The following is a 13,930-nucleotide window of genomic DNA, read 5'->3' as shown; positions in this document are numbered from 1 at the left end:
ATCAAACTCTTGGCAGTGAGAGTTGAGAGATCTCAATGAGAGCTCCCTGAAGTCTTCCAATCACTTTGACCTCATAACCTTTTTAACTTCTAAAGATTCTGGTAAATAATGGCAAAATGACTTGTGAGAAAACTGACATTGTGCATAGAAACTCTGCACCTCCATTCTACAGCATATGGGAGGGTCTTCAGACACAGATCACAAAAATTCCAAGCTGCAAGAAGAGCTGAGAGTGAGAATAGAAGGAGAAATGTGACCTTCAGCCTGTCTGTACTATTTTAAATCCGTCCCAATTTGGTAATATAGTTTTAAATGCCAAATCAACATTTTAACTTTAATTCAAATCAAGTATTCGTATACCCCAAGTCTTTTAAAGACATTCTTCATTATACTTAATCTGTCATTTTTAGGGGAAATATTGAGTTTGTGTGGAGCCTTACCACTAGTCCTGTATCTGACAAAAAGTGTCAAAGTGACAGCCAGGAGACTCTGTGATCTTTAAGGAGGTCATGGATCGAATGACACCAAGCTCAGCACTTTGGTATGAACAGCTGAGGACCCTCCAAGATGAGGGTGTCATCGTGTCTAGCTCTTGACCAAATTGGAAAAGTGTTCTTACCGGGCCATTTGTAAGACTTGGTTTCCCAGACGTAAATCTATAAATCATATTAATATTGAATAGATCTCAACTATCAAGGTAAATGCCAGTGGATTCTCATTCATATTCAAAGCACAACACAATTTTTTTACTTTGTGAATGATCATTAGAAAAATGTCTTGTGTAAAGTGACTTAGTCTTAACATAAAGATTAACATGAAATTAATTTCCCATAGCTAAAAAAACAAATATTTTATATCTATAGAGGTTAAATCTGTTCAATAAAACAAATGTGGTCGAACATCAGAGAAACAAATCTCTGAGTAACAGGCTGAGTGGTCAAATGAAGTAGCATATGCAATTAAGCCTTTTCAAGTTCCTTATTATTAAAAACAAAATCATATATTTGAGTTTCTATCAGTGGTGCAAAAAGGCTAGATTTCCCATTGATAAAAACTCACCTATCCTTTTATATGTGTGTTGTAGCCACCAAAAATTAGCAAGTTGAAAGCAAGTTTCTGAGTCATCCACAGAACAGACTTTGAGTGACAGGCTGCAATAGTACCCTCCTGATATGCTGCACACCGATAAAGTCTTATTTTTTTGTACAGTTTACAATGAACCCATATAGGCACAAAAACAATCGACTGGCATTTACAAAAATGTTAATTGATGAGATTTGATATCCAAGATTTAACAGACACATTTTTGAGTGAAAACATTCCACTTGAAGTGGATTATACAGAAGTTGATTATACAGAATTATTAGCATTTTTAAATAGGCACATAAGAAATGGAAAGGATTTTCCACGAAAACAACAATGGCAGAAGTAAGTGTGGCAGAATGATGACTCGCATAATGAGCAAACAAGCCCACAGATGGCAAATGACACCTGATTTAAAAGTTATTCTTGCCAACACAGTGTACCTTGATGCCACAAATTACGGCTCAGTTGTGGATCGAATCAAACAATGCCTATTGAACTTGAGGTTGATTTTGACAATGTATTTGTCTCTGCTAAAGTGAGTTATATGTTGTAAACACAGCTCTACAATGAAACCCTCAAAGGCTCGCTGCCATATGCAGGTCATCTGACATGTCTCACACTCTGACTCTCACAAATGGAATCTGGGCTTGCAATTTCCCAAAAGGTAGTAGTCAAAACGATTTTCAAGCATTGTCTAAGCAGAAAGTCACACTACATGGTACTTGATAGAAGCATGATAGATCAACTAATTAGTTGAAAATCATTTGGACATGAATAGACACTGACACTCAAGGAGTTCTGGGACGGGTGAAAAAATGTTCCAAATGGTGAAAAAAAATTTGTTCAACCAACAGTGTTGATACAGAATGATGTGTTTCTTCTTATGGACAAGTTTACCCTAAGCACTGCCAAAGAATGACAGAGGAGACTGTTTAAACATGATTAAATATTATCAAAGCTTAAACCTGGCATTTGAATCCATCTGTTTTAGCCTTTCATTGTATACAAGCCTGCACTGCTGCAAACTACTAGTCTTCTTTTCATTTTTGTGAATGTAATATGATTGCATTTTTGTCTGCTTAGCATTGCTTAGAAGAAAAAAAATTGTTACTGCCCAACACTGTAATAATGCCTAGTGCCTGATGTAGTATGATGACCCCCGATTATACAAGTCAAAAGTATTCTTCTCGTTATGGCTGAGAACACCGGTAAAACCCTAAACTATTTGTCCCCATATTTCTGTTCCTCCTATCAGTTGGTATCACAGATAATACAACAGTCAGAAGGTATTACCTCAATGGGAGAAGATTGCACGTTGCCCTTCAATGCACATTAGGAGCGGATAGAAATGATCAGCCATAATGATATCTTAGCATTAGAACATCTTTTTTTGTCCGGTGAAAATGCTGAGTGGCTGGTGACTTTGTAAAACTACATACCACAGTGGCTGGTGAGCCAAAAAGTTAATGTCAAGCCCCGATTGAGTCAATGTTGGTCAAGGAAACTTCAGCCAACTGGTTGTTCACTTTCCAGAAAAAAAAACTAGATTGTAATTTTAGTTTATTTGCACCTGAAAGGACAATATAGATGACTTTGAAATGAAGTACCTGCTTATCACCAGACTATGTACTCCATACTTGCTGTCCATTATGTATTTTCCAGGGGCCTTGAGTCGGTCAATGACAATGCCATCCTTAAGCCTAAAAAACATGGATATACAGGTCACTCAGCTATTCTAGGAATAACATTTAAATGATACATTTACCAAGGCAATGGCTAATATGAAAAAAAAACATTAATCATGTGCACATATGTTTTTATTATAATACAGAGAGATTAAATAAAAGGAAAAAAGGGTTATGACAACGCATCAAACAATTTGTCAACCTTAATCACAGCTACAAGGATGATCAACATCAAGTCATGATGCAAACACTTTTATACCTATAATAGATAAAAGTTAAAAAATAAAAATAAAAAACTTCTAAATTTTGCACTGCTCTACAGGGAATGTTTCTGAAAATATTTAACATTACATTATTTTCATGAAACCAAAATATGTATTCAGTTTATTGTGTTCGGTGAATTAAGTTTGTCAATCATTTCTCAGCGGTATGCTATACGTGATTGTTCTTCATTAATATAATAAAAAATAATCAAAACAGTCAAAATAATTCCCAATGTGAATGATAAAATTACAATTTATTTAAAAAAGGCTGGCATGTGCATTTTTCCGCATTCTTGCTGGAAGTGGTACTAGTGTTGGTCAATTAGAGTAAGCTGGAAATATTCAGGGTGATGAAATCACATTGGGAATTTATGGCCTTGTGACATACATATGACTAATGACGGCAGATTCCTACCATTTCACAACAGGGATGGGGTGCCCCTCTACAGTGCAGAACAGCTTTACAGGCAACTTCTCCCACACAGTATGGGACCTCAAAGTCATCAGGAAATCAGGACTCTTCCCCACTTCCTCATGATAGTACTTCTTGACAGACATCATTTCGGCCTGTTGGCAGCATGAGACACCGGGAATAAAGGCTTTCTTGGCCTCATAATTTTTTTCCATTTTTAAAATTTGTCATCTCTAATCCCACCCAAATTTGGAATGTTCAATTCATTAACTAATTACAAGCGTGTTCATATATGCCCCCTGCTGTCAGCTTTGGAAAGTGAAGACAAATTGTGGTTCTCCTCGGAAACACGCAGTGCCAGCCAGTTGTTTCTTTTCACACCACAGCAAAAAGCCACACTTGCAAAGTGCGGAGGCAGAGGAGACCCAATCACAGACATGTGTAGACAGCAAGCCACAGGCACCCGGAAGGCCAACTGGGGTGGCTCAAGCAATGAACACTGCTATCCCTGCTGACTGAATCCCTCCCATATATCCCTTGGATGATGCAAAGCCAATTGTGCACAGCCCCTTCAGGGTTGCCGGCCACAGTCAGCACTAGCACAGGCCGGATTTTATCCAAGACCGTGGTGCTCGCTCATGGGCTGCAAATGGCGCTATTATAGAATGAGCTACCCAGCAGCCCTGCGGGCCTCATCTGAGGTAATTACAGGTAAGTTGAGGTAATTACAGCACTTTATTTTCCATGAGAATACATGTACCTATGGGTCTTAATCCATGTAGGCCTTTAGAGGCCTTTAGCTCTCAGTATATGCCTGACAGAAAGTGGCCTTGATTCTTCATTGTATCCACGCTGATTCATTTATCTGCTCCTGGAGGGCTGGTGTGTATGCAGGGTTTCCACCAGATACCCTAGCTAAATGAGTTATTTCCCTGTATAAAACAACACTGGTTCACTTGTAGATTACAGTGGACACAAGAACAGTCTTCCACTGTCATTCATGTGCTTATCAAGTAACCAAAATATCAGATGGCATAAAAGGCGCTAATTAAGAAATAAAGACGGAAGTTGGCATGGAAACCAGAAACAAGCCCAACCCTCATGGCCCACCTCTGACTTAGTTGTGTTGAATTCTGCAAAACTTCAGTAAATACACAAATAAGTGAACATGACCTGCTATTTACATAAAAAACTTCATTAAAATGCAACAAATTATAAAGAAAAACATTCCAGATGAAAAATGTACAATTAGTTTCAAAATGACAGGTACTAGAACTGAAAGAAATATGGTAAAGAAGAAGGTGTTAAGCTTAGATGTACAGGCCAAGTAAACATATTGTGGCAAGGTTATACCCTGCGAGAAATTGCAAAGAAGCTTAAGATTTCCAGGTGCAGTGTTTAGTACACACTCAGAAGGGGCCAGCTGATTGGCAGTAATGTTAACAGGAGAAGAGAATCCCTGATTCTATGGTCATTTTGGTACAAATGTGCTCTTTATTTCAAGCTTTGAACCATGTCTGTACTGTATATAGTTTTGGACATAATGAGGTTCATTAAAGACATAATGGGGTTCACAATGGGGGTGAATTCTTACAAAAAGCTCTGGGTTTTAAGTGGGTTTTAAGGGTATTTTTACACACTTTGGTTTCACCGTGTAGAAATTACAGCATTGTTTATACCCCCTATTTCAGGGCGCCATTATGTTTGGGACATATTAATGTTATAATAATATAATAATCATGTTTCGTACTTTGTCACATATCTTTTTCATGCAATGACTGTTTGAAGTATGTAACCCATAGACATTCCCAGGTGCTGAGTATCTTCTCTGGTGGTGCTCTGCCAGAACTGTAATGTAGACATCTTCAGCTGCTGCTTGTTTTGGGGGCTTGTTTCCTGCTAGTTGCCTTAAGGGGGTGAAACCACTGGTGAACAAGATTATTTTGGCTAGATAGGTCAATTTTGAGATATTATGATACTTAGCTTCTACAACTACTGTAGTTTTATAAAATATCAAAAATAGTGGTCAGAAACAACTTTGTTGTTAATTCAGATGTAAAACCAATCATGTCAAGTATAACCAAGCACAAAAGCTTTAACTGTGTTTTTTTCTAAATGACATGTTTCCTGAACAAAAAAATTAAAACATTTTTTTCTAAATTATAGATATGCCAGTCAAATTTAACATGGTGCTTTTAACTAAAATAGCCAGAATTATTATTATTATTATTATTTTTTGACAAATATTATTATTATTTTTTTTAGGGTGTATTTTATTTGGAAAAATAGCAAAACATTTGAATCTTTCGGCATATACATAAGGTTTTATAAATAATAAATTAATAAAACAATAGTTTGAAAAAACCCTCTGTAAATAACCAACTATTGAATTATTCACCACATTGAAACAGAAAAAAGGAACTCTGACTTCACTGAGAAAAAAAGTGTTTTAACTCATATGCAAATGAATGCTTTTGAATTATTCATGATAATTTACATATGTTCTGAAAAAAATTAAAGTCATAGTACAAATTTGTGTCCACATTCAAAATATAAATTGTAATTTTGATAGGAAGAAAGGATTTTTTCCCCCTATTCACCAAATTCCCCTTTTCTCTTCAGCTTTTGAAACGTATGTTCAGTTGGATTCAGACCGAGTGAATGACTTGGCCATTCAAAAATTTCCCAATTTTTTGGCTTGAAAAAACACCTTGTTGCTTTAGCAGTACATTTGTGATCATTGTCTTGCTGTAGGGTGAAGCGTCATCCAATGAGTTTGGAGGCATTTGGTGGCTGAATTTAAAGATGCTTCTGTACACTTTAGAATTCATTCTGCTGCTGTTATCAGCAGTTACATCATCAATGAAGACAAGTCAGCCAGTATCTCTAGCAGTCATATACACTCACCGGCCACTCCATTAGGTACACCTGTTCAACTGCAAACTGCACCCGTTAACGCAAATATCTAATCAGCCAATCACGTGGCAGCAACTCAATGCATTTTAGCATGTAGACATGGTCAAGACGATCTGCTGAAGTTCCAACCAAGCATCAGAATGGGGAAGAAAAGTGATTTAAGTGACTTTGGACATGGCATGGTTGTTGGTGCCAGAGTTTTGAGTATTTCAGAAACTGCTGATCTACTGGGATTTTCAAGCACAACCATCTCCAGGGTTTAAAGAGAATGGTCCGAAAAAGAGAAAATATCCAGTGAGCGGCAGTTCTCTGGGCGAAAATGCCTTGTTGATGGCAGAGGTCAGAGGAGAATGGCCAGACTGGTTCGAGCTGATAGAAAGGCAACAGTAACTCAAATAACCACTTGTTACAACCAAGGTATGCAGAAGAGCATCTCTGAATGCACACCACGTCAAACCTTGAAACAGATGGGCTACAGCAGCAGAAGACCACCCCGGGTGCCACTCCTGTCACCTAATGAAGTGGCCGGTGAGTGTATAGTATGCCCAAACCATAACACCCCCACCACGTTTCACATGGGCAGTTCCTTTTGGCTTGCACACTTGCCATCATTCTGATACAAGTGAATATTGGTCTCATCTATCCACAAAGCCTTTTCCCAGAACTCTGCAGACTGTTTTAGGTACATCTTCGAAAACTAATTTGGTCATCCTGCTTTTGGGGTAACTAGTAGTTTGCATCTTGCAGTATAGCCCTTGTAGTTCTGTTCAGGGAGTCTTCTGTGGACTGTAGTCACTGACACATTCACGGTTGCTGGCTAAAAAGCGCTACTGATCTGTCGGACAGGTGCCTGGGGTTTTCTTCTTCATTACAGTGCGAATTCTACAGTCATCCACTGTAGAGGTCTTCCTTGGCCTATCAGGCCCTTTGCGATTACAGAGCTCACGAGTGCTCTCTTTCTGACTAATGAAGTTCCAAATAGATTTTGGAAGGCCTAAATTATTTCTCAGCCAATGGCTTCCTTGACTTTCATTAGCACAACTCTAGTCCTCATGTTGACATATGCCAACAACAGACTCCAAAGGCAATCAAAAGCCTAGAATCAAGACTCGATACTGAATGCTCTCTTATACCTGGATTGAGGAAGCAATTGAAAACACCTGAATAATCAGAAATACCTGTAAAACCACTTGTCTCAAACATTATGGTGCCATGAAATAGGGGGCTATGTATAAGTTTAGATATTTGGAGTATTTCTTCTTTCAAAGAGGGATTTATTAATCAATTACAGATTTTCTTGTAAGTTTATTTACCTTTAAAAATACATGAAAAACTGACAGGATCATGCAGTCAGACCTTTACCTCTCTCTTAATCTCTATGCTTTCCACTTCCCGATGAGCCGATTCTCGCATCAGATGCACCTCGTACTGCAACTCAGATAATACTCTTCCACAGTGGATGGCACAGCGTTCAAACTCGTCCACTTCTTTCTCTTCCCCAGTTCTACACACACGCATGTACACACACACACACACACACACACACATTGCTATCACAATTTTTGCCAACAATTACATGTGTTTTCTAGGTGGGTACTGTAAGTAAAGACAAAAAATACTATACTTGATTTGAATGGCTGTATTATGGAAATTACAATAGAAGTGCACTTGTTGTACGTCGCTCTGGATAAGAGCGTCTGCTAAATGCCTGTAATGTAATGAAGTAATTCTCACGTCATACTGTAATACAGATTGTTAGGAACCTGCGTCTCAACTCTCAAAAGCGTTTTTTTTTTGGAAAAAAAGAAAGAAAATGAAAACATAGCTGAGTGTAGTTTTACGTAAAATTAAGCATTATGTTAATACAGTCTCCTGGTTGATTTATTGAACAACATAAAATGTGAGGTCTGTCATTAACAATATATTTTTACTATATTATTTATATATACATCCTTCAAAAATTAGGCAAAACTTGTTACACTGATATTAAAATGTTCATCAATGTAATTATTAAAATGGTTAGTTTCCCTGAAAATGCATATTCATGCTTTGAATTCACCTTTGAATGGTTGAAGATGAAGAAACATTCATAATTATTTCTCTTACTACGACTGCTTTATTTTAAACAGCCTAGTGAATATTTGCTTTTATTTAAGAAAGATTCAGAGGTTGCATAGATTTGTATTCACAACAATGTGGTGAGTTTAAAACAAGTGCAATCTTGGTGTACAGTATTTATCTTTTCTGTGTCAATCAATGCGTTTTACATTGTGTTTGGTTATAAATTTGGGCATGTGTTTCATGCAAATAATTGCACAGCAGAGTAAATTCTAAAATTACCAAGTCATGTATGAAACCTATTGAAACATAAATATATGTGGACTTATGTATGTGCATATAGTCTGTATCTGTTGAACATTAAACCCAAGTTTACATTTGGCCTCGTAACTGCTTTTAAAATAATATAATTTATTATTATTATTATTATCATTATTATTATTGTTATTATTATTATATGGACATGTCCAGGCATTTGAAAACATTCTCATTAGTTCCAGGTAATAAACAGGACTGTCCTGTCCTGCATCTCCACTATAACAATTTTGCCCTGTTCCTAAGCAACATCACACAAACCAATGTGCAGTATTCAGTCCTCTAGGCTTGACTAGCTGTCAGCTCTGACTTCTACCCAGTGTTCACTTACATTCACTCAAAATAGACAAACATATGGCCTTGGAGATGACCCCCCACTCCCCCACCACCACCCCCACCCACCCCTCCCCGCCAAGTGAAGGCATATCAAGGAACCCACCTCTGCCTAAATGTGGGCACGTTGTAGGCTGGCTCCTCCTTTGCAGGTTGGATGGACTGGGAAGCTTGAGCTGTGGCCTGGTGGTGGCTCTGTATTTTTTTAGAGCTTGTTTTTCTAAAAGCAAATGTTTAAAATGAGCAATAATATTCATGTAACAAAAAAGACCTACACAAAAAGCAGGCGTTTGCAATGTCAGGACTTCAATATGATCTTTCTCCCAAAGTTACTATAATTTCTTAAAACTGTTCCTGTACAAAAAGTAAAAACAATAATAATAGTATAATAATAACTTGTTTTTATTGGCTCAACAAACTCATTCTAATGTAAAAAATATTGATATTTCAGTGGCTATTGCAACTGAAATTTTTTTAAATTGTTTTTTTTAATTTATTATTTGCTAGTCTTCCTTATGCTCTACATCAACATCTGCATCAATGAATACAAAACTGTGATGCTTGGGATGGCTTCAACTTCTTTCTTCTGCGCTTCTTTCATGCACTCCACAATGCATGAAAGGATTCCTGGTTAAGTTTAGCAGAATCAGAACCCCTTTTTTTGCTTACCGCTTTGTTATCAGTCCAGTATATCTTCAATCTGTAATTTACTTATAAAATCCTCAGTTCCTGTGACCATCATCTGCTGATTAACTAACTTAATTCCATGTCTTTGTTCTTCTGCTACTGAGTCATTCTTTCTGCTCCCAAGCTCCCCAGAGTGAAGTGGACTACCTGCCAAAATTAGGTCTGCAGGGGCTCTTATAACCTTTCAGTATACCCTAAAGACACACCCCAAAACATCATCTGCATTTCCCCCTATAGAATTTCTCTGTCATTCCTGTCATAAATGATGAACGTCAGACAACTGTGATCCCATATCTTCAATTCTTTTCTCATAAATACAGCTTTGTGTTTCTGTATTGCCTAACTGATGTTAACTTTTGTGAAGTTGAATATGTGTTGTGATCAATGTACTTATAAACATTGTTTATCCTAGATTTTTATCCCTAATGCATTTTAATGCATTTTACCTCATGCATTTTAAGATGTTTTACATGGATGGGGCGGTTAATAAAGAGAACAGTAACAGCAATGATTTACCTCTGATTCAAATTTGGATTCATAGATCACAAATCATGAATCTTCAATATTGAGTTTTTAGAAATAATGGATCCATCATGACTGGATTTCCCAACAGTTATCTCAAAGTGGCTATTCTTAATGTTTAAGTCTTGGTGACATATGTGGTGCCTGGTGGGCACAAAAGTTTGCTTTCACACTCCAAATACCATACTTACATTTGAAACAAAACTATTACTAGGAGCACATTGAGTGCTTATTGTTCTCGGAAGATAATCCCACGGTACCATATTTTGGAGAAAGAAGGTTGCTTAGAGACAACCAACAATGTCGTCTGGCACGATACTATCGAGCAACCTAATTATGAAGACCCTTTTTTATTTTAGATGCTTGCTTTTTAGCATGCAAGATCATCATGTGCATACATCATTACATTTGAATACTTTGTGGGATCGTCGCACCCAGCACCACCAGTGGAGAATAGCATATAGAGGAGCAATTACAGAACACATACACATTGAATTGATATTGGTACAAAAATGCAATTGTGAATTGGTAAATATGGGATATGAAAAAATGAAGGACTGGTACGTTACAATATGTTTCAAGACCAACCATAGTCTATACCTGGTGGCCTTCGTGTATTTTTAAAAATTTTATCAGAGGAATTGTCATTCAATATGGGATATACCTGGTGTTGTTTAATGGCTGCACTATTCATGAGAAAACTTAAGTGAGAAATATCCTTGTCATTTAAATGAATTGAAAGCCATTCAACAAGCTAACCACACTACCTACCTTGAGTACTTCTGGGCAACATATTTCGCTTCAGTGCTGCGATAATCATAGGAAAAATGCTTGTGCTTCCGCTGGTGAAATGGTAAACCCTTAGTAGGCATGGCTCAAAACCTTCAGAAGACCTGTCAAGCTAAGGGGAAAGGCACATTCTCTTTAAATGACAACTCCCAGCACTTCAATATACACAAGATATCGATATCAAAAATAACTGTTTGGAGACTTTTGGGTGTCATCTCCAGCTTAAACAGAAGCACACCTGGTCCACACTGATCAAGCCAGTGTTGAATGTGGTTGGCAGCTCCACAGGACCTTGCATATAGTAACTGACCATTGTGTCACCTGCGCAAGACTTTCACTTGGCAGGGCATTTCCTGTATCAGCTTGCAAAAGGAACGCCTCTGGTCTAATAAGCATCCATTTTACAAAATTACATCTTGCCAGGTTTTTTCTCACTTTACCATCTTAAGACTGTGTTATAGTTATTAAATAAAACTATATATTTACAATATTTTGTCAATTCTGTATTAATTTCCTTCTCATGTTTTATGTTAGTTAAGGAAATATATGACAAACTTTTGCAGGAAAGAAGTTGTCAGAATTATAAGTTTGATATAAATTTTTGTATAAATTTGGAGGGTAGAATTGTGTGTCTTCACGTTTTGTTTTTGGAAAACGCTGGTATATTATATAAGTAAAATAGTTTAATGACAATACATGATTGTTATAAAGCAATGCCAAAAGATTATTTTTTATTTTTTTCACTGTTTAACCAAATTTTGCTCCCTAAGATTGATGATAGTGACTGGTCTTGGTCAAAGGTCTTGTGTCTTGGTCTCATGGAAATTTGGTATGTTATGATAAGTCTTGGCATACTCTAGATCTGTCTTGGGAAGGATCTTGTCTCTGTCTGGGATTAGGTTTCAGAGGGTCTGTTCTTGTACAGCCCTCCAGCGCAATAACTGCATAGATCTCTGATGGGCAACTGGATAAGAAAAATGGCTGAGGAATACATGTGCTAGTGTTACAGAAGATGCTGCAATTATGGGATGTACCTGCAATAGGTCTGGGCTTTCAGTACTGGGTAAAAACACAAAGGTGGATAAAAGGATGATTTTTTGAAAAATCATCACTTTTTTTAAAAGTACACATATTGTTTAAGCACAATTTACTATTAAACAATACAAAGTGTATTGCAATGAATGATAACTGGGGTTCCAGGCCACATGAGCCCCAGATGAATTCTGATTGGTATTTACATACAGTATAATTACAAGTCACTAACATTAACACAGACATGACCTGTGCACCCTGTAATATACAGAAACTCAGTACCTCTAATGTATTATAAAAAAATCAATTAATGTGTATTAATCAATTAATAATTAATGTAAACTTAATTATTTTTGACTGTTTGCTGTAGCTAATGTGGCTGCAATACAATATAATATAAACTAGCAGTATATGCCACAGTGGAAGTAAGCTGACTGCTGGTTTCAAGTAGGATGGGGCACATTCAGTCCTGAAGCCTTATTCCCTGAACCCTTAAATGTTGCTTTAATATAAAAATCAATTTCTTAGACAGTGTAGGCAATAATGCATCCAACAATTGTGGCAATTAAAACAAGTTTTTTTTTTAATGGAAATTGATACATGAATGAAAATTATTAATATACTGTTAAATAGTTTTGATTTAATTTTGGACTTATAAAAGCCGTAAAAGCCTTGGTTCTGTTGGAGATCATAATAAAATAAAAGTACTGTGGTGATATGCTACTGCATCATTTAATATTTTATTGAAGATGTTGAATAAAAATAAAGCCATATAAAATTGTTTCAACAACTCAGCAGCTCACACCTATAGGCTTCCAAAGCACATGATAATGTACAAGAAAATCTCTTTGTCCTTTAGCACATTCATTTAAAAATAATTTACCATCATATGACCTGCATGACCTTATTGAGAATTTTCTCCCTAGTTGAACCCAGTATGTTTTCTTTGTATGCTGTGGTGAGTAACAGAAACCATACATTTTGGCTAAATAAAATGATTTAAGTATATTTTTAAGGCCAAAGATTACATACAGTACAACAAACAAAATGATAAACAACACTGCTTCATTACTAAAATATAGCCTTCCGTTACCATCTCTATGAAAATGGAAACTATCAAAAATACTTCTACAACAACTATGAAAGCATTCCTTCTTATTTCTCTGTGCTATACCCTCAAGTAAGACAAAAATGCCAGATGTGCAACACCTCATTTTATCTCACCTCAAAAGATATGCAACAATAACTTAGCATTTGTTAATGTATCCGCATTCAAAAATATCAATTTGTTTGACTTGATTGCATATTGTCAGGATCACATCTTGTCCAGATTGAATGTGTCATTAAAAAGCATCTACCTTAATATGTTTGAATTTCAAAAGCTCTGACAATTAAATTGTTCCCAAAAAAATGAATGTTGAAAAGCTTAGCTTTTTCCTTGATATCACAGAAATCTTTAATATTCAGCCTGATAAAAACAGTATAAAGGAAATCTGACTTACCCCAGGAGAATAAAGAACTGCAAAGTGGAGGAGCATCAGCCAGAGCCCACTTGGGAGTCACTTGCCGATTGATACAAAAATATTACCCTTGCACTTAAGGAATGTTATTCCTCTCGCATCCCATTTATGGGTAGGCATAAGACTATATATAGCATTTACCTCAGCTTTCCATTTCATTTCTACTGGAACCAAAAATTGTGTCAGTACACATGCATACTTAAGGATCCTAATAAAAAATGACAAATATTCGTCTGTATACTGAATATACACCAGAGGTTACTGGTAGTGCTATATTGGTAAACATGGTGAGGGCATGGTTCACATATTTCA

General features: G+C 36.5%; 1 protein-coding gene across 4 annotated transcripts in view; it reads right to left on the bottom strand.

The window, feature by feature from the left end:
- The window catches only part of myom2a (myomesin 2a), a 60,901-nt gene extending 47,197 nt beyond the window's left edge, over positions 1–13,704 (bottom strand). For 3 of the 4 annotated variants that reach the window (XM_035398084.1, XM_035398100.1, XM_035398092.1), the window contains exons 1-6: positions 13,601–13,704; positions 11,049–11,178; positions 9,175–9,288; positions 7,725–7,866; positions 3,450–3,601; positions 2,694–2,786 (exon numbers count right to left, since the gene is read on the bottom strand). In XM_035398084.1, coding sequence (XP_035253975.1) covers positions 2,694–2,786; positions 3,450–3,601; positions 7,725–7,866; positions 9,175–9,288; positions 11,049–11,149 — 602 coding nt within the window. In that variant the 5' untranslated portion in view covers positions 11,150–11,178; positions 13,601–13,704. The remainder of the gene's footprint in view (positions 1–2,693; positions 2,787–3,449; positions 3,602–7,724; positions 7,867–9,174; positions 9,289–11,048; positions 11,179–13,600) is intronic. The other variant, XM_035398109.1, reaches the window with a different exon arrangement.
- Positions 13,705–13,930: the final 226 nt, after the last annotated feature.

The sequence above is a fragment of the Anguilla anguilla genome, chromosome 2 (genome assembly GCF_013347855.1).
Source record: "Anguilla anguilla isolate fAngAng1 chromosome 2, fAngAng1.pri, whole genome shotgun sequence".
NCBI classification, from domain to species: Eukaryota; Metazoa; Chordata; class Actinopteri; order Anguilliformes; family Anguillidae; genus Anguilla; species Anguilla anguilla.
This window is presented reverse-complemented; position numbering and strand designations above follow the sequence as displayed.